The sequence below is a fragment of the Lissotriton vulgaris genome, chromosome 1_1, assembly GCF_964263255.1.
Source record: "Lissotriton vulgaris chromosome 1_1, aLisVul1.2, whole genome shotgun sequence".
Taxonomy (NCBI): domain Eukaryota; kingdom Metazoa; phylum Chordata; class Amphibia; order Caudata; family Salamandridae; genus Lissotriton; species Lissotriton vulgaris.
This window is the reverse complement of record NC_141685.1, coordinates 1,083,952,346-1,083,974,634: the sequence shown is the minus strand read 5'-3', so window position 1 is coordinate 1,083,974,634 and position 22,289 is coordinate 1,083,952,346. Positions and strand designations below refer to the sequence as shown.

The window sequence follows — 22,289 nt, the reverse complement described above, 5'->3', positions numbered from 1 at the left end:
AAGGCGCAACATGGCATACCTCCTTTGTGCCATGCCTGCAGACACTGTATGCAGTATAGGTAAACCCCTCCCCTCCCACAGCAGGCCTTATAGCCATATGGCAGGGTGCACTATACTACATGTATGGACATATCTGCATGAGCAGATATGGCCCCGTGGTATCAAAGTAAATTCTTAAATATTACAAGTGGATGGGGAAGCAATTTTGAGCACATGTGCTGGACACTGGTATTTATGAGTTCCTCAGCTACATGATGGCTTTATTGAAACTCATTGTAATAAACCCACACAGATTCCAGTCATGGATTTATTAATGCATGCACCCAGAGGGCACCTTAGAGGTGCCCCCTGAAAACATACCAACTACTGGTGTGCTGGCTGACAGGTTAAGTCCAGCCTGCCACCACAGATAGGTTCCGGACCCCCTACAGGTGAGAATCTGCGCTCCGAGGGCCGAAACAATGCATGCTCCAGTCAGGGGTGTTGTCACCTCCTCCAAGCAGGATGATATGCGACCCAAGGCTTCCTCAGACAGGGGAAATGCCACCACCTTCTCAGGCCCTTTTGGCATCAGGACAGGTGAGAAAATAAGCTAGTCAGGAGGTGTGCCCCCCTCTCTGGCTAGTCACCCCCTAAGGTGTGCGACCTGATGTAGGCAATACTTTTCGAATCCCACCATCTTAATTTAAGCAGAATTCGACTCTCTGGGTCAGGGTTATGCACACTTCCCACAGGAAGTGGTCATATGGAGGATGTGACACCCAAAAGCTAAGCATCCCACTGGCTACTACCGGTCACTCCTCATAACTGAGTATTTAGAAGGCACCACCGACACCAGGAACTTAGATTCGATGGCTAAAGAAGAACAAAGAAGAGCTGCAAGAAAAGTAAGAACTGGAGACTGCTGTGGACTTTTGTCGGCAAACCCTGCCTGCCTCCACCAGTCTCGACAATCGTGACCAGCGACTTGTCCTGCAGCTGACCCGCTTCTAAGAACCCGGGGAGATTTGCAGCCCTTTGCAAATTGCCAGTAATCTCCTTTGGAGTAGAAGGGCTACTCACCTGCAGACTGAAAGCACTAATTCCAAAACACAAATTCTGGTTTACCAAGCTGCCACTCTCCAGCCAGCCTGACGCAGAAGCCTTCCATGAAGAGGATCCTGTGCTCCTGAAGGTCATATCTGTCCTAGGTCACCAGGACCAACCGGAGCCGGAGAGGACTAATACCGAGGGTACTGAACCCCTTGCAGCAAACAGAGCCCATTAAAGAGTTTACATTGTACAAGAGGGAAATATGTTGGAGGGTAGCTGGTTAAGATAAAGAAAGAATCTCCAAACTTTCTATTACTTACCAGTTTATTTTTCCTTTCTGATATTAGCGGCACTGGAGTTCCAGAGCCTGATTCTGCAGACTAACATAACCAGGCATGGGAGAATGAAGGCAGTGGGGACTGCTAGCCATTAGCTCACAAAAACTCCCTTTGTCCACTTTCCATGGTGGAGGGCACGTCAATGGAAAGGGGAGGAGAGCCTCCTGGAAGGTCTAAATTGAGGCTCAATGATAGGGATAGGTTTTTAAACCAGAGGCGTCAATATATGTGCTTCACATATTGAAATAGGATTTTTAAATGCTCTGCAGTAAAGTTCTAATAATATTTGCTTTCCGCAGTTACAATCTCATATTATACATATTAGCTCAATATTACAGATTCAGAAAAAGGTTGGTACTAGGACATCACATACATCAAAGCAAGAGAACACCAGTATCCCACGCAATACATAACAAACAAAAGAAGAATTTTGCAAGCCATATTCAAGTTCTGTAACTTTATAAAGGAAGTTGGTGTTCAGTCATGCTCCTCTATTGTGTCCTCAAATTCTCTGACTTGCATTATCCTTCTAACATACAATAAAGGGTGCTTTGTACCGCATTTTATATTGTACTTCTTTATATATTCCTTAGCAGTGTTACTTAAATAGCTCCAATGAAGCCAAGCATTTGAGTCATCCTCAGTATTGTCAGGTTCCACAATCCTACTACATTATTTAGAGAAGGAGACTAGGCCTTCATTATGAGGTATCTGCATATTCTGATGTAAGTGTATATCGAACTGAGATACAAAGTTGGGTGCTACCCGAACAAAGCAGCCATTTGCCAGCATTTTTTTGCACAAGGTAAACTAGGAGCAAATGATGCAGACAAATAATCCTCACACTGGAACAGGTAAAAACATGTAGTGTGTTACCCCACTATTCTCATGTCCAAAAATCAGAATCACGAGTAAATTGCACACCCACTTAATACCATAGCTTGGAGTATTAGCATAAGCCCTGTATGCAAATTCCACCTGAAACTGCACAATCCATAAAGAGGCACTAAGTGTTTAAAGATTTCTCTTGACAGTATTCCAGAAAGCTAAAATGCATTTGAAGCATGTGAATATGGACAGTATGCCCTGGTTGGGGCACTACTGCGATGAACAAGTAACTTTTCAGTTGATTGTTACAAACTATAAACCGCCAGTTTAAATGCAGAACATATTTGGTCGTCTATTCCTAAATAAACCCAACGACCTAGGTAGAAAAATGTTACTTACCCAGTAAGTATCTGTTCGTGGAATGTAGTGCTGTCGTTTCACATGATAAGTACAATCCTGTTATCTAGTGTTGGGCTTGGAAGTGTGCAAGTTGATTTCTTCGAAGAAAGTCTTTCGAGTGACATGGTAGAGTGACTCCTCCTCTTGCTGATAATGGACATGGTCATCAACTCCATTGTTACATTGTTTTCCCAGAAGTCAGGTGAAGGATGGGGTATAAAGTATATGTTAGTATAGTGTGATGTCCAAGCTAATGAGATTTGTGAAAACCCATAAATGTAACTGTAACAAACAGATGTCCGGGAGGAGGGTGGGCGCAAGTAAACCTACAGCACTACATGTCATGAACTGATGCTTACTGGGTTAAGTAACATTTTCAGTTTGTGGCATGTGTGGCTGTAGATACAAATGCTTCGAAGAGACTGTAAAGCAGTCCTCCTCCATAAGTGGTGGTTAACCTGTAAGGGTTACCGTTGTTTGGCATAATGTACGTAGAACTGCTTGGCCAACATTGGCTTGTTGACAGGCTAGCACATCTACACAGTAATGTTCTGTAAACATATGTGGTGTAGACCATGTAGCTGCTTTACATATGTTGGATATAGGTATATTTCTCACAAGTCATTGAATTTTTTATTTTTAATAAACGAGGGGCGTGAACCCTAGGAGGGATAGGTAAAGTTCTTTTAGCTTTAGTATAACATGTCTGGATGCATTTGGCGATCTAATGTGCTATGCCCGATTTAGAACTGGCACTTCCTTAGTGTGGCTTTGAAAAGGAAACAGAGTTGTTTTGCTTTCCTAAATGACTTTGTTCCGTCAATATAACATATGAGGGCTTCTTTTACATCAAAAGCAGGTAAAGACCTTTCTGCTACCGAGTCTGGTTGAAGAAAAAATACTGGTAGTTCAACAGAATAAAGTGGAATTGAGACGCCACAGTTGGAAGGAATTTTACCTAGAACCACCCTCTCTCTATGTAGTTGGACGAAAGTTTCTCCTAAAGTTAATGCTTCATGGTCACATATAAGTGAAATGATAGCAACCAGGTATGTTACTTTCCAGGATAGAAACTAGAGGGGGCAGGAGTGGACGGGTTCGAATTGAGGGCCCATTAATCTTGTTAATACAATACTGAAAAATGGAGGGCCCATTAATCTTGTTAATACAATATTTGGGTTCCAAGTGAGAGCTTGTGGCACTCTAGGAAGAAGGACTCTTAAGGCCTTCCACGAAGGCCTTGATGACAGAACTTCTGAATGGAAGTGTGTTGTCAGTTTTGTAAATGCACGGTTACTGCCGCTAGGTGTGGTGTTATAAATGTGAAAGCTAGGCCAGAAGTATATAAATGAAATAAGTAACAGAATCTCTTGAACCTTAGCTGCTAATAAACCAGTGTGTTTAGAATGACTGGAGTGGAGAAACCTTTTCCACGTAGCAGCATAACAGGCATGAGAAGTGGGCCTCTGTACTTCTTTGAGAAGGTCCATACATGGTTGTGGTAATTTAAAAAAGCCAAATTCTATGACTACAGGGGCCAAATTGCAAGATTGAGGGATCTTGGTCTGGGTGTCGGACTTCTTCCTGGCTGTGCGTGAGAAAATCCTGTCTATTCGGCAGGATCAAAAGAGGAACTACTGAGAGTTCTAGAAGTGTGGTGAACCATGGATGTTGTGCCCATGTAGCAGCCATTAGGATGAGGGTGAGCAATGCCTGCTGTAGTTTGCAAACTACAAACGAAATCAGTGGCGGAGGCGGAAAAGCATAAGCAAATATCCCAGACTAAGTATCCATAGTGAAAGTCCAATTGGTCGCACACTGCTTGTCCTATCAGCGTGTTGCCCCAAAGCAATGTGGTCCATGTAGTTAGCATCAGCGGGTACGCTTCTGCCAGGGTCTTGAGCAAAAAAATCAAGTCGCGTTGGCCATCCCTGGACACGTGTTTCGAGGTTGTTGCCTCTCGTCAGCAGGGAGTAGGTATATATGTAGGGGTGCTGCATAGGCTGCCAGAAAATATCATCAGGTTCGGTACCACTCGTGGCACGCAGGTGCGTAACCCGGCTCGTCAGCCCCACCAGCTCGAGAGAGCTTGAATATAAATGAAAGTCCAATTGGTCGCACACTGCTTGTCCTATCAGCGTGTTGCCCCAAAGCAATGTGGTCCATGTAGTTAGCATCAGCGGGTACGCTTCTGCCAGGGTCTTGAGCAAAAAAATCAAGTCGCGTTGGCCATCCCTGGACACGTGTTTCGAGGTTGTTGCCTCTCGTCAGCAGGGAGTAGGTATATATGTAGGGGTGCTGCATAGGCTGCCAGAAAATATCATCAGGTTCGGTACCACTCGTGGCACGCAGGTGCGTAACCCGGCTCGTCAGCCCCACCAGCTCGAGAGAGCTTGAATATAAATGAAAGTCCAATTGGTCGCACACTGCTTGTCCTATCAGCGTGTTGCCCCAAAGCAATGTGGTCCATGTAGTTAGCATCAGCGGGTACGCTTCTGCCAGGGTCTTGAGCAAAAAAATCAAGTCGCGTTGGCCATCCCTGGACACGTGTTTCGAGGTTGTTGCCTCTCGTCAGCAGGGAGTAGGTATATATGTAGGGGTGCTGCATAGGCTGCCAGAAAATATCATCAGGTTCGGTACCACTCGTGGCACGCAGGTGCGTAACCCGGCTCGTCAGCCCCACCAGCTCGAGAGAGCTTGAATATAAATGAAAGTCCAATTGGTCGCACACTGCTTGTCCTATCAGCGTGTTGCCCCAAAGCAATGTGGTCCATGTAGTTAGCATCAGCGGGTACGCTTCTGCCAGGGTCTTGAGCAAAAAAATCAAGTCGCGTTGGCCATCCCTGGACACGTGTTTCGAGGTTGTTGCCTCTCGTCAGCAGGGAGTAGGTATATATGTAGGGGTGCTGCATAGGCTGCCAGAAAATATCATCAGGTTCGGTACCACTCGTGGCACGCAGGTGCGTAACCCGGCTCGTCAGCCCCACCAGCTCGAGAGAGCTTGAATATAAATGAAAGTCCAATTGGTCGCACACTGCTTGTCCTATCAGCGTGTTGCCCCAAAGCAATGTGGTCCATGTAGTTAGCATCAGCGGGTACGCTTCTGCCAGGGTCTTGAGCAAAAAAATCAAGTCGCGTTGGCCATCCCTGGACACGTGTTTCGAGGTTGTTGCCTCTCGTCAGCAGGGAGTAGGTATATATGTAGGGGTGCTGCATAGGCTGCCAGAAAATATCATCAGGTTCGGTACCACTCGTGGCACGCAGGTGCGTAACCCGGCTCGTCAGCCCCACCAGCTCGAGAGAGCTTGAATATAAATGAAAGTCCAATTGGTCGCACACTGCTTGTCCTATCAGCGTGTTGCCCCAAAGCAATGTGGTCCATGTAGTTAGCATCAGCGGGTACGCTTCTGCCAGGGTCTTGAGCAAAAAAATCAAGTCGCGTTGGCCATCCCTGGACACGTGTTTCGAGGTTGTTGCCTCTCGTCAGCAGGGAGTAGGTATATATGTAGGGGTGCTGCATAGGCTGCCAGAAAATATCATCAGGTTCGGTACCACTCGTGGCACGCAGGTGCGTAACCCGGCTCGTCAGCCCCACCAGCTCGAGAGAGCTTGAATATAAATGAAAGTCCAATTGGTCGCACACTGCTTGTCCTATCAGCGTGTTGCCCCAAAGCAATGTGGTCCATGTAGTTAGCATCAGCGGGTACGCTTCTGCCAGGGTCTTGAGCAAAAAAATCAAGTCGCGTTGGCCATCCCTGGACACGTGTTTCGAGGTTGTTGCCTCTCGTCAGCAGGGAGTAGGTATATATGTAGGGGTGCTGCATAGGCTGCCAGAAAATATCATCAGGTTCGGTACCACTCGTGGCACGCAGGTGCGTAACCCGGCTCGTCAGCCCCACCAGCTCGAGAGAGCTTGAATATAAATGAAAGTCCAATTGGTCGCACACTGCTTGTCCTATCAGCGTGTTGCCCCAAAGCAATGTGGTCCATGTAGTTAGCATCAGCGGGTACGCTTCTGCCAGGGTCTTGAGCAAAAAAATCAAGTCGCGTTGGCCATCCCTGGACACGTGTTTCGAGGTTGTTGCCTCTCGTCAGCAGGGAGTAGGTATATATGTAGGGGTGCTGCATAGGCTGCCAGAAAATATCATCAGGTTCGGTACCACTCGTGGCACGCAGGTGCGTAACCCGGCTCGTCAGCCCCACCAGCTCGAGAGAGCTTGAATATAAATGAAAGTCCAATTGGTCGCACACTGCTTGTCCTATCAGCGTGTTGCCCCAAAGCAATGTGGTCCATGTAGTTAGCATCAGCGGGTACGCTTCTGCCAGGGTCTTGAGCAAAAAAATCAAGTCGCGTTGGCCATCCCTGGACACGTGTTTCGAGGTTGTTGCCTCTCGTCAGCAGGGAGTAGGTATATATGTAGGGGTGCTGCATAGGCTGCCAGAAAATATCATCAGGTTCGGTACCACTCGTGGCACGCAGGTGCGTAACCCGGCTCGTCAGCCCCACCAGCTCGAGAGAGCTTGAATATAAATGAAAGTCCAATTGGTCGCACACTGCTTGTCCTATCAGCGTGTTGCCCCAAAGCAATGTGGTCCATGTAGTTAGCATCAGCGGGTACGCTTCTGCCAGGGTCTTGAGCAAAAAAATCAAGTCGCGTTGGCCATCCCTGGACACGTGTTTCGAGGTTGTTGCCTCTCGTCAGCAGGGAGTAGGTATATATGTAGGGGTGCTGCATAGGCTGCCAGAAAATATCATCAGGTTCGGTACCACTCGTGGCACGCAGGTGCGTAACCCGGCTCGTCAGCCCCACCAGCTCGAGAGAGCTTGAATATAAATGAAAGTCCAATTGGTCGCACACTGCTTGTCCTATCAGCGTGTTGCCCCAAAGCAATGTGGTCCATGTAGTTAGCATCAGCGGGTACGCTTCTGCCAGGGTCTTGAGCAAAAAAATCAAGTCGCGTTGGCCATCCCTGGACACGTGTTTCGAGGTTGTTGCCTCTCGTCAGCAGGGAGTAGGTATATATGTAGGGGTGCTGCATAGGCTGCCAGAAAATATCATCAGGTTCGGTACCACTCGTGGCACGCAGGTGCGTAACCCGGCTCGTCAGCCCCACCAGCTCGAGAGAGCTTGAATATAAATGAAAGTCCAATTGGTCGCACACTGCTTGTCCTATCAGCGTGTTGCCCCAAAGCAATGTGGTCCATGTAGTTAGCATCAGCGGGTACGCTTCTGCCAGGGTCTTGAGCAAAAAAATCAAGTCGCGTTGGCCATCCCTGGACACGTGTTTCGAGGTTGTTGCCTCTCGTCAGCAGGGAGTAGGTATATATGTAGGGGTGCTGCATAGGCTGCCAGAAAATATCATCAGGTTCGGTACCACTCGTGGCACGCAGGTGCGTAACCCGGCTCGTCAGCCCCACCAGCTCGAGAGAGCTTGAATATAAATGAAAGTCCAATTGGTCGCACACTGCTTGTCCTATCAGCGTGTTGCCCCAAAGCAATGTGGTCCATGTAGTTAGCATCAGCGGGTACGCTTCTGCCAGGGTCTTGAGCAAAAAAATCAAGTCGCGTTGGCCATCCCTGGACACGTGTTTCGAGGTTGTTGCCTCTCGTCAGCAGGGAGTAGGTATATATGTAGGGGTGCTGCATAGGCTGCCAGAAAATATCATCAGGTTCGGTACCACTCGTGGCACGCAGGTGCGTAACCCGGCTCGTCAGCCCCACCAGCTCGAGAGAGCTTGAATATAAATGAAAGTCCAATTGGTCGCACACTGCTTGTCCTATCAGCGTGTTGCCCCAAAGCAATGTGGTCCATGTAGTTAGCATCAGCGGGTACGCTTCTGCCAGGGTCTTGAGCAAAAAAATCAAGTCGCGTTGGCCATCCCTGGACACGTGTTTCGAGGTTGTTGCCTCTCGTCAGCAGGGAGTAGGTATATATGTAGGGGTGCTGCATAGGCTGCCAGAAAATATCATCAGGTTCGGTACCACTCGTGGCACGCAGGTGCGTAACCCGGCTCGTCAGCCCCACCAGCTCGAGAGAGCTTGAATATAAATGAAAGTCCAATTGGTCGCACACTGCTTGTCCTATCAGCGTGTTGCCCCAAAGCAATGTGGTCCATGTAGTTAGCATCAGCGGGTACGCTTCTGCCAGGGTCTTGAGCAAAAAAATCAAGTCGCGTTGGCCATCCCTGGACACGTGTTTCGAGGTTGTTGCCTCTCGTCAGCAGGGAGTAGGTATATATGTAGGGGTGCTGCATAGGCTGCCAGAAAATATCATCAGGTTCGGTACCACTCGTGGCACGCAGGTGCGTAACCCGGCTCGTCAGCCCCACCAGCTCGAGAGAGCTTGAATATAAATGAAAGTCCAATTGGTCGCACACTGCTTGTCCTATCAGCGTGTTGCCCCAAAGCAATGTGGTCCATGTAGTTAGCATCAGCGGGTACGCTTCTGCCAGGGTCTTGAGCAAAAAAATCAAGTCGCGTTGGCCATCCCTGGACACGTGTTTCGAGGTTGTTGCCTCTCGTCAGCAGGGAGTAGGTATATATGTAGGGGTGCTGCATAGGCTGCCAGAAAATATCATCAGGTTCGGTACCACTCGTGGCACGCAGGTGCGTAACCCGGCTCGTCAGCCCCACCAGCTCGAGAGAGCTTGAATATAAATGAAAGTCCAATTGGTCGCACACTGCTTGTCCTATCAGCGTGTTGCCCCAAAGCAATGTGGTCCATGTAGTTAGCATCAGCGGGTACGCTTCTGCCAGGGTCTTGAGCAAAAAAATCAAGTCGCGTTGGCCATCCCTGGACACGTGTTTCGAGGTTGTTGCCTCTCGTCAGCAGGGAGTAGGTATATATGTAGGGGTGCTGCATAGGCTGCCAGAAAATATCATCAGGTTCGGTACCACTCGTGGCACGCAGGTGCGTAACCCGGCTCGTCAGCCCCACCAGCTCGAGAGAGCTTGAATATAAATGAAAGTCCAATTGGTCGCACACTGCTTGTCCTATCAGCGTGTTGCCCCAAAGCAATGTGGTCCATGTAGTTAGCATCAGCGGGTACGCTTCTGCCAGGGTCTTGAGCAAAAAAATCAAGTCGCGTTGGCCATCCCTGGACACGTGTTTCGAGGTTGTTGCCTCTCGTCAGCAGGGAGTAGGTATATATGTAGGGGTGCTGCATAGGCTGCCAGAAAATATCATCAGGTTCGGTACCACTCGTGGCACGCAGGTGCGTAACCCGGCTCGTCAGCCCCACCAGCTCGAGAGAGCTTGAATATAAATGAAAGTCCAATTGGTCGCACACTGCTTGTCCTATCAGCGTGTTGCCCCAAAGCAATGTGGTCCATGTAGTTAGCATCAGCGGGTACGCTTCTGCCAGGGTCTTGAGCAAAAAAATCAAGTCGCGTTGGCCATCCCTGGACACGTGTTTCGAGGTTGTTGCCTCTCGTCAGCAGGGAGTAGGTATATATGTAGGGGTGCTGCATAGGCTGCCAGAAAATATCATCAGGTTCGGTACCACTCGTGGCACGCAGGTGCGTAACCCGGCTCGTCAGCCCCACCAGCTCGAGAGAGCTTGAATATAAATGAAAGTCCAATTGGTCGCACACTGCTTGTCCTATCAGCGTGTTGCCCCAAAGCAATGTGGTCCATGTAGTTAGCATCAGCGGGTACGCTTCTGCCAGGGTCTTGAGCAAAAAAATCAAGTCGCGTTGGCCATCCCTGGACACGTGTTTCGAGGTTGTTGCCTCTCGTCAGCAGGGAGTAGGTATATATGTAGGGGTGCTGCATAGGCTGCCAGAAAATATCATCAGGTTCGGTACCACTCGTGGCACGCAGGTGCGTAACCCGGCTCGTCAGCCCCACCAGCTCGAGAGAGCTTGAATATAAATGAAAGTCCAATTGGTCGCACACTGCTTGTCCTATCAGCGTGTTGCCCCAAAGCAATGTGGTCCATGTAGTTAGCATCAGCGGGTACGCTTCTGCCAGGGTCTTGAGCAAAAAAATCAAGTCGCGTTGGCCATCCCTGGACACGTGTTTCGAGGTTGTTGCCTCTCGTCAGCAGGGAGTAGGTATATATGTAGGGGTGCTGCATAGGCTGCCAGAAAATATCATCAGGTTCGGTACCACTCGTGGCACGCAGGTGCGTAACCCGGCTCGTCAGCCCCACCAGCTCGAGAGAGCTTGAATATAAATGAAAGTCCAATTGGTCGCACACTGCTTGTCCTATCAGCGTGTTGCCCCAAAGCAATGTGGTCCATGTAGTTAGCATCAGCGGGTACGCTTCTGCCAGGGTCTTGAGCAAAAAAATCAAGTCGCGTTGGCCATCCCTGGACACGTGTTTCGAGGTTGTTGCCTCTCGTCAGCAGGGAGTAGGTATATATGTAGGGGTGCTGCATAGGCTGCCAGAAAATATCATCAGGTTCGGTACCACTCGTGGCACGCAGGTGCGTAACCCGGCTCGTCAGCCCCACCAGCTCGAGAGAGCTTGAATATAAATGAAAGTCCAATTGGTCGCACACTGCTTGTCCTATCAGCGTGTTGCCCCAAAGCAATGTGGTCCATGTAGTTAGCATCAGCGGGTACGCTTCTGCCAGGGTCTTGAGCAAAAAAATCAAGTCGCGTTGGCCATCCCTGGACACGTGTTTCGAGGTTGTTGCCTCTCGTCAGCAGGGAGTAGGTATATATGTAGGGGTGCTGCATAGGCTGCCAGAAAATATCATCAGGTTCGGTACCACTCGTGGCACGCAGGTGCGTAACCCGGCTCGTCAGCCCCACCAGCTCGAGAGAGCTTGAATATAAATGAAAGTCCAATTGGTCGCACACTGCTTGTCCTATCAGCGTGTTGCCCCAAAGCAATGTGGTCCATGTAGTTAGCATCAGCGGGTACGCTTCTGCCAGGGATGGCCAACGCGACTTGATTTTTTTGCTCAAGACCCTGGCAGAAGCGTACCCGCTGATGCTAACTACATGGACCACATTGCTTTGGGGCAACACGCTGATAGGACAAGCAGTGTGCGACCAATTGGACTTTCATTTATATTCAAGCTCTCTCGAGCTGGTGGGGCTGACGAGCCGGGTTACGCACCTGCGTGCCACGAGTGGTACCGAACCTGATGATATTTTCTGGCAGCCTATGCAGCACCCCTACATATATACCTACTCCCTGCTGACGAGAGGCAACAACCTCGAAACACGTGTCCAGGGATGGCCAACGCGACTTGATTTTTTTGCTCAAGACCCTGGCAGAAGCGTACCCGCTGATGCTAACTACATGGACCACATTGCTTTGGGGCAACACGCTGATAGGACAAGCAGTGTGCGACCAATTGGACTTTCATTTATATTCAAGCTCTCTCGAGCTGGTGGGGCTGACGAGCCGGGTTACGCACCTGCGTGCCACGAGTGGTACCGAACCTGATGATATTTTCTGGCAGCCTATGCAGCACCCCTACATATATACCTACTCCCTGCTGACGAGAGGCAACAACCTCGAAACACGTGTCCAGGGATGGCCAACGCGACTTGATTTTTTTGCTCAAGACCCTGGCAGAAGCGTACCCGCTGATGCTAACTACATGGACCACATTGCTTTGGGGCAACACGCTGATAGGACAAGCAGTGTGCGACCAATTGGACTTTCATTTATATTCAAGCTCTCTCGAGCTGGTGGGGCTGACGAGCCGGGTTACGCACCTGCGTGCCACGAGTGGTACCGAACCTGATGATATTTTCTGGCAGCCTATGCAGCACCCCTACATATATACCTACTCCCTGCTGACGAGAGGCAACAACCTCGAAACACGTGTCCAGGGATGGCCAACGCGACTTGATTTTTTTGCTCAAGACCCTGGCAGAAGCGTACCCGCTGATGCTAACTACATGGACCACATTGCTTTGGGGCAACACGCTGATAGGACAAGCAGTGTGCGACCAATTGGACTTTCATTTATATTCAAGCTCTCTCGAGCTGGTGGGGCTGACGAGCCGGGTTACGCACCTGCGTGCCACGAGTGGTACCGAACCTGATGATATTTTCTGGCAGCCTATGCAGCACCCCTACATATATACCTACTCCCTGCTGACGAGAGGCAACAACCTCGAAACACGTGTCCAGGGATGGCCAACGCGACTTGATTTTTTTGCTCAAGACCCTGGCAGAAGCGTACCCGCTGATGCTAACTACATGGACCACATTGCTTTGGGGCAACACGCTGATAGGACAAGCAGTGTGCGACCAATTGGACTTTCATTTATATTCAAGCTCTCTCGAGCTGGTGGGGCTGACGAGCCGGGTTACGCACCTGCGTGCCACGAGTGGTACCGAACCTGATGATATTTTCTGGCAGCCTATGCAGCACCCCTACATATATACCTACTCCCTGCTGACGAGAGGCAACAACCTCGAAACACGTGTCCAGGGATGGCCAACGCGACTTGATTTTTTTGCTCAAGACCCTGGCAGAAGCGTACCCGCTGATGCTAACTACATGGACCACATTGCTTTGGGGCAACACGCTGATAGGACAAGCAGTGTGCGACCAATTGGACTTTCATTTATATTCAAGCTCTCTCGAGCTGGTGGGGCTGACGAGCCGGGTTACGCACCTGCGTGCCACGAGTGGTACCGAACCTGATGATATTTTCTGGCAGCCTATGCAGCACCCCTACATATATACCTACTCCCTGCTGACGAGAGGCAACAACCTCGAAACACGTGTCCAGGGATGGCCAACGCGACTTGATTTTTTTGCTCAAGACCCTGGCAGAAGCGTACCCGCTGATGCTAACTACATGGACCACATTGCTTTGGGGCAACACGCTGATAGGACAAGCAGTGTGCGACCAATTGGACTTTCATTTATATTCAAGCTCTCTCGAGCTGGTGGGGCTGACGAGCCGGGTTACGCACCTGCGTGCCACGAGTGGTACCGAACCTGATGATATTTTCTGGCAGCCTATGCAGCACCCCTACATATATACCTACTCCCTGCTGACGAGAGGCAACAACCTCGAAACACGTGTCCAGGGATGGCCAACGCGACTTGATTTTTTTGCTCAAGACCCTGGCAGAAGCGTACCCGCTGATGCTAACTACATGGACCACATTGCTTTGGGGCAACACGCTGATAGGACAAGCAGTGTGCGACCAATTGGACTTTCATTTATATTCAAGCTCTCTCGAGCTGGTGGGGCTGACGAGCCGGGTTACGCACCTGCGTGCCACGAGTGGTACCGAACCTGATGATATTTTCTGGCAGCCTATGCAGCACCCCTACATATATACCTACTCCCTGCTGACGAGAGGCAACAACCTCGAAACACGTGTCCAGGGATGGCCAACGCGACTTGATTTTTTTGCTCAAGACCCTGGCAGAAGCGTACCCGCTGATGCTAACTACATGGACCACATTGCTTTGGGGCAACACGCTGATAGGACAAGCAGTGTGCGACCAATTGGACTTTCATTTATATTCAAGCTCTCTCGAGCTGGTGGGGCTGACGAGCCGGGTTACGCACCTGCGTGCCACGAGTGGTACCGAACCTGATGATATTTTCTGGCAGCCTATGCAGCACCCCTACATATATACCTACTCCCTGCTGACGAGAGGCAACAACCTCGAAACACGTGTCCAGGGATGGCCAACGCGACTTGATTTTTTTGCTCAAGACCCTGGCAGAAGCGTACCCGCTGATGCTAACTACATGGACCACATTGCTTTGGGGCAACACGCTGATAGGACAAGCAGTGTGCGACCAATTGGACTTTCATTTATATTCAAGCTCTCTCGAGCTGGTGGGGCTGACGAGCCGGGTTACGCACCTGCGTGCCACGAGTGGTACCGAACCTGATGATATTTTCTGGCAGCCTATGCAGCACCCCTACATATATACCTACTCCCTGCTGACGAGAGGCAACAACCTCGAAACACGTGTCCAGGGATGGCCAACGCGACTTGATTTTTTTGCTCAAGACCCTGGCAGAAGCGTACCCGCTGATGCTAACTACATGGACCACATTGCTTTGGGGCAACACGCTGATAGGACAAGCAGTGTGCGACCAATTGGACTTTCATTTATATTCAAGCTCTCTCGAGCTGGTGGGGCTGACGAGCCGGGTTACGCACCTGCGTGCCACGAGTGGTACCGAACCTGATGATATTTTCTGGCAGCCTATGCAGCACCCCTACATATATACCTACTCCCTGCTGACGAGAGGCAACAACCTCGAAACACGTGTCCAGGGATGGCCAACGCGACTTGATTTTTTTGCTCAAGACCCTGGCAGAAGCGTACCCGCTGATGCTAACTACATGGACCACATTGCTTTGGGGCAACACGCTGATAGGACAAGCAGTGTGCGACCAATTGGACTTTCATTTATATTCAAGCTCTCTCGAGCTGGTGGGGCTGACGAGCCGGGTTACGCACCTGCGTGCCACGAGTGGTACCGAACCTGATGATATTTTCTGGCAGCCTATGCAGCACCCCTACATATATACCTACTCCCTGCTGACGAGAGGCAACAACCTCGAAACACGTGTCCAGGGATGGCCAACGCGACTTGATTTTTTTGCTCAAGACCCTGGCAGAAGCGTACCCGCTGATGCTAACTACATGGACCACATTGCTTTGGGGCAACACGCTGATAGGACAAGCAGTGTGCGACCAATTGGACTTTCATTTATATTCAAGCTCTCTCGAGCTGGTGGGGCTGACGAGCCGGGTTACGCACCTGCGTGCCACGAGTGGTACCGAACCTGATGATATTTTCTGGCAGCCTATGCAGCACCCCTACATATATACCTACTCCCTGCTGACGAGAGGCAACAACCTCGAAACACGTGTCCAGGGATGGCCAACGCGACTTGATTTTTTTGCTCAAGACCCTGGCAGAAGCGTACCCGCTGATGCTAACTACATGGACCACATTGCTTTGGGGCAACACGCTGATAGGACAAGCAGTGTGCGACCAATTGGACTTTCATTTATATTCAAGCTCTCTCGAGCTGGTGGGGCTGACGAGCCGGGTTACGCACCTGCGTGCCACGAGTGGTACCGAACCTGATGATATTTTCTGGCAGCCTATGCAGCACCCCTACATATATACCTACTCCCTGCTGACGAGAGGCAACAACCTCGAAACACGTGTCCAGGGATGGCCAACGCGACTTGATTTTTTTGCTCAAGACCCTGGCAGAAGCGTACCCGCTGATGCTAACTACATGGACCACATTGCTTTGGGGCAACACGCTGATAGGACAAGCAGTGTGCGACCAATTGGACTTTCATTTATATTCAAGCTCTCTCGAGCTGGTGGGGCTGACGAGCCGGGTTACGCACCTGCGTGCCACGAGTGGTACCGAACCTGATGATATTTTCTGGCAGCCTATGCAGCACCCCTACATATATACCTACTCCCTGCTGACGAGAGGCAACAACCTCGAAACACGTGTCCAGGGATGGCCAACGCGACTTGATTTTTTTGCTCAAGACCCTGGCAGAAGCGTACCCGCTGATGCTAACTACATGGACCACATTGCTTTGGGGCAACACGCTGATAGGACAAGCAGTGTGCGACCAATTGGACTTTTAAGTATCCATAGTGCCCTGCCCCTGGACTGTTGGTGTGGGAACCGGGAGGCAAAGTTTGGGCATTTTCTGCTGTGGCGAACAGGTCGATTTGTGGTTGACCCAAACGATGGAGGTATTGAAGAAGGACTTGTGGGATGAGTTCCCACTCGTGGATTTGTTTGCTGTTGTTGTCTACCCCAGGGAGGTACTCTACTAAAAATTGAATGTTGCACCAGAGGGCCCACCTCAAAATGGTTTGTGCTAGATGAGATAGTTGAGGTGACCTGGTGCCCCCCTGCTTTTGGAGATAATACATGGCAGTCATGTCTATTTTGATCAGGACTACCTTTCCAATCAGGTTAGTAAGGAAGGTTTTCAGCGCCAGATGAACAGCTAGCAACTTCAGATGATTGATATGGAGAGGTCTCCAGCTGGGTGTCCAACGTCCATGGACAGTTAAATCTTGTGAATGCGCTCCCTATCCTGTGAGGGAGGCGTCCATTGTTATGATGGTTTGAAGAACTGGGCCAAGGAAAGGTCATCCTTTTAAGAGATGGTTGGTGCTCCAACACTGTGGAGAGTGGCAAGCTTGACGGGCAACCAACTCTAGATCTTCTAGTTGACCCTCTGCTTGAATCTATTGATGCACTAAGCACTCCTGCAACAGGCACATGTTCAGTCCGCCATGAGGTACTGTGGCTACGCATGAAGCCATTTTACCTAGGAGACGCATGATGTCCTGACAGTGACCTGCTGATAAGGCTGCAACAGGGGTATGAGCACCTGGAAGGACTGAATCCTGGTGGTGTTGGGGTAAGCTATCTCCGCTGTGAGAGGAGGATGGTTCCCAAGTAGGGCTTCATTTGAAGGGGTTGGAGATGGAATTTGAGTGCATTAATGATAAAACCTAGTTGATAAAGTAGGTTTATGGTGGCTTAAACGTGCTGGAAGTATTTTTGACGAGTTGCACTTTTGATGAGCCAGTCATCTAGATATGGAAATACATGATGTTTTGCCTGTGCAATTGAGCAACTACTACTGCAAGACATTTGGTGAAGACTGAGGTAGTTGTGACCCCGAAGGGAAGCACTTCATTTGGAATGGCAGTCCGCGTATTATAAACCTGAGGTATTGGCGATGCGCCAGGTAAATAGGAATGTGGAAATAAGCATCCTTCAGGTTGAGCGTGGCCAGGAAGTTGCCCTGTTGCAGGAATGACATCTTAAAGAGACCGTGTGAAAGTACTCTGAGAGAACGTAGGAGAGGTTGGAGGTCCAAGAATGGTCTCAGGGACCCATCCTTTTTAGTAAGGAGGAAGTAGAGTGATTAGATTCCTGTGCCTTGCTGATGTATTTTTTGTGGAGTGCCTAACCTTCTTCCTTGAGCGACTGTTGAGGTTGTGATGAAAGTTTGTGTTTGCAAGGTGAAATGTTTGGGGTTGTGGAAGTAAGCGCCAGACAAGCATTTTGGATGATGTTCAACACCCACTAGTCAGAGGTGATGTTCCGCCATGCGGGAAAGCACAGTTATAATTGACCCCTGACAGGTGTTGTGTGATATGGGGGATGGTTGGCAAATCAGGCTTTGAAGGCAGCGGCGGGTTTGGTCAAGCCGCCCATGCCTCTACCTTTGAAATTATTGCCCATATAGGATCCTCGGTAGTCGGCAAGCTGGTTTGTGCCTTCGGGAAGCTGGTTAGAAGTGGAGGTCTCAGGGGAGGTGGTTATGGATCCTCTAAGATAAGAAGGACGACAAAAGGAACCATGTTGCGATTGTGTCTGGAACACCCCCATGGCCGTTCCCTTATCTTTCTTTATCTTTTCGGAGAGGGTGTCGACCTGGGGACCAAATAGTATATTTTACTGCACTTCAGGTTTAAAACCCGATACCTTAAGCCAGGCGTATCTCCGAAGGAGGCCACTAAAATGTATGCCTCTAGCTGTGGTGTCAGCAGCATCCAGGGTGCACCGAATTGCTTATCTAAAGTTTGTTTGCCTTCTGAGGCGATCTGGTATGCTCGCTTCTTGTGATCTTCTGAGAGATGTTGAAGGAGCTCCTCCATCTCATCCCAGTTGGCCCTGTCGTTTCAGGAAAGGAGTACAATGGAGTTAGCGATTCTCCAGTTGCTGGCGGACTGGGCAGCTACCCTCTAATCAGTGGTATCAATCTTTTTGCTCCCTTTACTCAGTGGGGTTTTCTCACCCGATGTTGGAGAGTTGGCCATTTTGCGTGCCATGGCAACTACTAATGAGTCAGGCTGGAATGGTCCCTTTATGTATATGGGGAGGGGGGAAAATCGCTGAGTGAGGCTTTATATTTTTGGTCAACCCTAGATGTGATGACCCGAGACCTAACAGGGTCATTGAATATATCTGGCATGTGGCATAGCATGCATTTGAGCATCTGCAAGTATTGTGTTGAGCGTTGGCTGGAGGATAGAGTTTCAAATAAGAAATCCTCCTCTAAAGACTCAGTGTGAAATTACACTATGTGGAAGGCAGCAGCTCCTCCTATTACGTTGTGGTAGGTAATAGCGTCGTCAGGGGGAGAGGCCTTAGCAGGACAGAGATCCAGGTGGGTCAGCATCATAAGAGTCCCACAGGTCATCCTGTGGTGGTATGAAAAACCCCTGTCATCTTCCCCCCGCCTGTGAAAGAGTGTATAAAACCCTCTGGAGAGTATGATGTGGGTTCTATAGTTGAAGACCGTGGTGACTGTGTGTGGGGCGCAGCAGGTATTAGCGGTGGGCTAACATGCACTGGACTTGTGGCCTTGTCCGCCTTCTTTTTCTGCTTTGGTGGTATTGGAACTTCCAAAGCTTCTTCAAATTATAGTTGTCTCTTGGCTGGTTGTGACCTAGTTTGGGGAGGTTTCATAATGATATGACCAGGGTCCGGGTGCATTAAATGTGTTTCTGACTGGAGTCTATCTCCTCTTGCAGCCGTTGTAGCACTGGCTCCACAGTCTGAGTATGCTTGCCGAAGGCGTTGGATCTCTGCTCCGACGCCAAAGTTTTCAGTGTCTGCTTTTTCAGTGCGTAGGGCTTCAGCCCCAAAGCTGAAATTTGCGGCGGAGCCGTGTTTTGACGCAGAGTGGCTCGGATCCAAAAACTGGCTAGACTCTGATGAAGGAGTCAGGAGCGTTCAGCCTATGGTGCTTATTCTGCACTGAGCCGGTGTGTCCGATGCAACCAGTCGATGCCGACCATTGCCTGAAGGAAGTGGTGCTCCAACAACCCTTTGTGGTGGATTGATGTGATCGGGGATGCAGCACAGTACTCACAACTTTACCCGGTGGGAGATCCTGCAGCTTCAGTTCCAATATGGAGCTGTCCTCGTGGGAGAAGGTGCCCATATCAGAAGCAAGAGTTATGGTCTATCCTCAACCATACGGCGAGACATCTCTAGGTCTAGAGCAGGCCGATCACGGAGTGTCTTTTTCGACCGAAATGACTTGCAGACCTCACAGGTACCCTCCTTGTGATCAGGGGGGAGTCACAAGTAACACGTATGGTGGAGATCAGCGAGTATAAACTTAGGGTGGCGAGGGCAGAACAGAAAGGCATCTGTTCCATCACAGAGTGGACATGGCGTGGAGGGACATTGAAGTTCTGTAGTGCGCCCCAAGGGCAAAAGTCCCAGGGCCGCAGCTGTCCGAATTAGTCGTTGATGAACAAACGGGCAGGGGGGGGGGGGGGGGGGGGGGGGGATGGTGTGGGGGTTGGAGCCTGAAGAGAGCCAGGATTGAAAACAATACAGACAGTATAGTATGGAAAAGAAGAAAGACAACCCCGTTCAACAAGAGCACACGTCCGAACCAGACGGTGAAAGAAAACAATCTAACAAGGTCGATGGCCATACGCATTACGAGCAAGAGGAAGAGTCACTCTGCCTCGTGAATCAAAAGACTTTTTCAGAAGAAAAACTACTTGCACACTTCTGAGACACACACTAGATGGCAGGATTATGCTGAGCAACTGTATCTACATCCACACATGCCTTGAACAATCTGATTTAGACATTTTCATAGGAGAAACTTAGAGAAACAACGTGTGCACATATGCCGCCTGTCAATGTACCTGCGATGTTGAAACCTTGCGAGGGCATGAATGACCATATGTGCTTCAATAAGACACAGCTGACATTCTTCCATTCACAAAAGAACTGTGCTGCTCACTCACCCGTTTAACCGCCAGGGTGGCGATGCCCAGCATGGCAGCACCACCAACCCCAAGGACCACTCGGGCATTGGAGAGGACAAAGTCGATGGCTGTTCCCAGTCCATTTTCATCCTTTTTATTCTTCTGCTCTCCAGCACTAGCCATCTTTTCTACTGCCTGATCCTAGAAGACAAACAGCACAAATTCTTCCAAGCCATGCAATGGAAAAGTAGACACAGACTTGGCACAGTGTTGGAAAGGATCATACAGCTTTCACAACTAACAGTAAAGCATACAAGAAGGGTGAATACAAGATAAAGAAGGTAAAGTCAATATGTGGAAAAATTATTTTTTAAAATAGCATCATATAATATTTGGTGTTAGACTGAAAAGTAGTCTTACCCCCTTAGCAAACAATATACTTTTAGCTGACCTTTGTCATCATGTGCACGCTGGCAGAACACCAAGTCGTTGCAGTGCCCAAGTAATCCCGTACCTCTGTGGGCAGATTATCCCTACGTCCCTTGCCCTCATCCCAGCTATTACAAAGAGAAACGTATCCAGCTCTTGCAGAAGAAAGAAACAGGGAGTGACATATACCTCCACCCGCCCCAAGGGTGTCATAAAGATCATCTGTGCGATAGAACTGTCCTTTCTGCTTGTCCTGTTTAGGTCTAGGGCAAAATCAGGAAGTATGGGTCCCTGCTGGTCTTAGACCTGCTACGGCCACTCCAGGGATGTGACTGGCACAGAAAGGTAACAGCCTGTGAAACACGACGAGGCTTACCCCCCAAGAGGAGAAAAATCGCCCATGGCAGCAAGCCGAGGCGGTCTTTCAGAGGAGAGAATACCAACTATGGAAGATCAAACAAGTAGGTTTCCCTTATTTTCCACAGTTGCTAACGTGAGGAGCATGACAAAGGTGTGGGTAGTGCATGGTGTACTTGAGCCGCATGCTTGCTTTAAGTGTTCCTTCTCTTCGGCATGCACGGTCCGAAACTCACTGGTGTGAACTTGCAAGCTCTCTGTCTCTACTTAAACAAGAAAGTAAGCAAGGAGGTTGTTTTGGTGCTGAGATTGCTGGACATGTGTTCGGGATCTTCCTTAGTTTTCCTATGGGCAAGCACAGCAGTAAGTGGCTTAATTTAGAGTTGGCCTTCCCTTCTTCATAATCTTTACCTTCTCCCAATAGGAAACGGCAAAGAAGTAAGAAATCCAAGGAGTACTTGGAGGAGAAAATGAGAAGAATTGTCCTTGAAAATATGGCTCAGTGCATTCTTCCAATTGTTACGCCTCAGACACCATGTTCTTCTTCTTCTGGCTCTGAAAAGGAGGAAGAACATTTAGACTTATTACCTTAAGATTAAAGGATAGTAATACATAGAACAAAAGTTTTTTCCTGCAAATCTGTCTTCATTCAAGTATATAGGGTGCCAGTCAAAGAATCTCACAGCACTTCTACAGAACATGTGTTAAGGCAATTTCGACATGGTTCTGTCCATTCATCAACAGGTCATCTTAAGGGAATGGGAGGACCCGGATAAGATGAACTTGACTAGATTTGTGTTAAGATTACATCTCTTAGAAGAAGGGGATAAAAGATTTTGGGAAACTGTTCCAGTAGACTCCTTTGTGCCTAGTTGTGTCAAGTTTGGTCGAAAAAAAGCACTTTAAACGCCCAAAAGGTGGACCCTTAACAAAAAAGATCCTGTGAGAGGAATCTTATCTTATCCAGGTCCTCCCACTCCCTTAAGATGACCTATTGATGAATGGATAGAACCATGTCGAAATTGCCTTAACATATGTTCTGTAGAAATGCTGTGAGATTCTTTGACTGGCACCCTATATACTTGAATGAAGACAGATTTGCAGGAAAAAAACTTTTGATCTATGTATTTACCATCCTTTAATATTAAGGCAATAGGTCTAAATGTTCTTCCTCCTTTTCAGAGCCAGAAGAACATGGTGTCTGA

At 49.2% G+C, this 22,289-nt stretch overlaps 1 protein-coding gene across 1 annotated transcript in view; it reads right to left on the bottom strand.

Annotated features, from left to right (window-relative positions):
* MIEF1 (mitochondrial elongation factor 1) overlaps positions 1–20,481 on the bottom strand; it is a 65,864-nt gene extending 45,383 nt beyond the window's left edge. Inside the window, exon 1 of the mRNA XM_086963448.1 lies at positions 20,338–20,481. Within this exon, the coding sequence (XP_086819574.1) occupies positions 20,338–20,481 (144 nt within the window). The remainder of the gene's footprint in view (positions 1–20,337) is intronic.
* Positions 20,482–22,289: the final 1,808 nt, after the last annotated feature.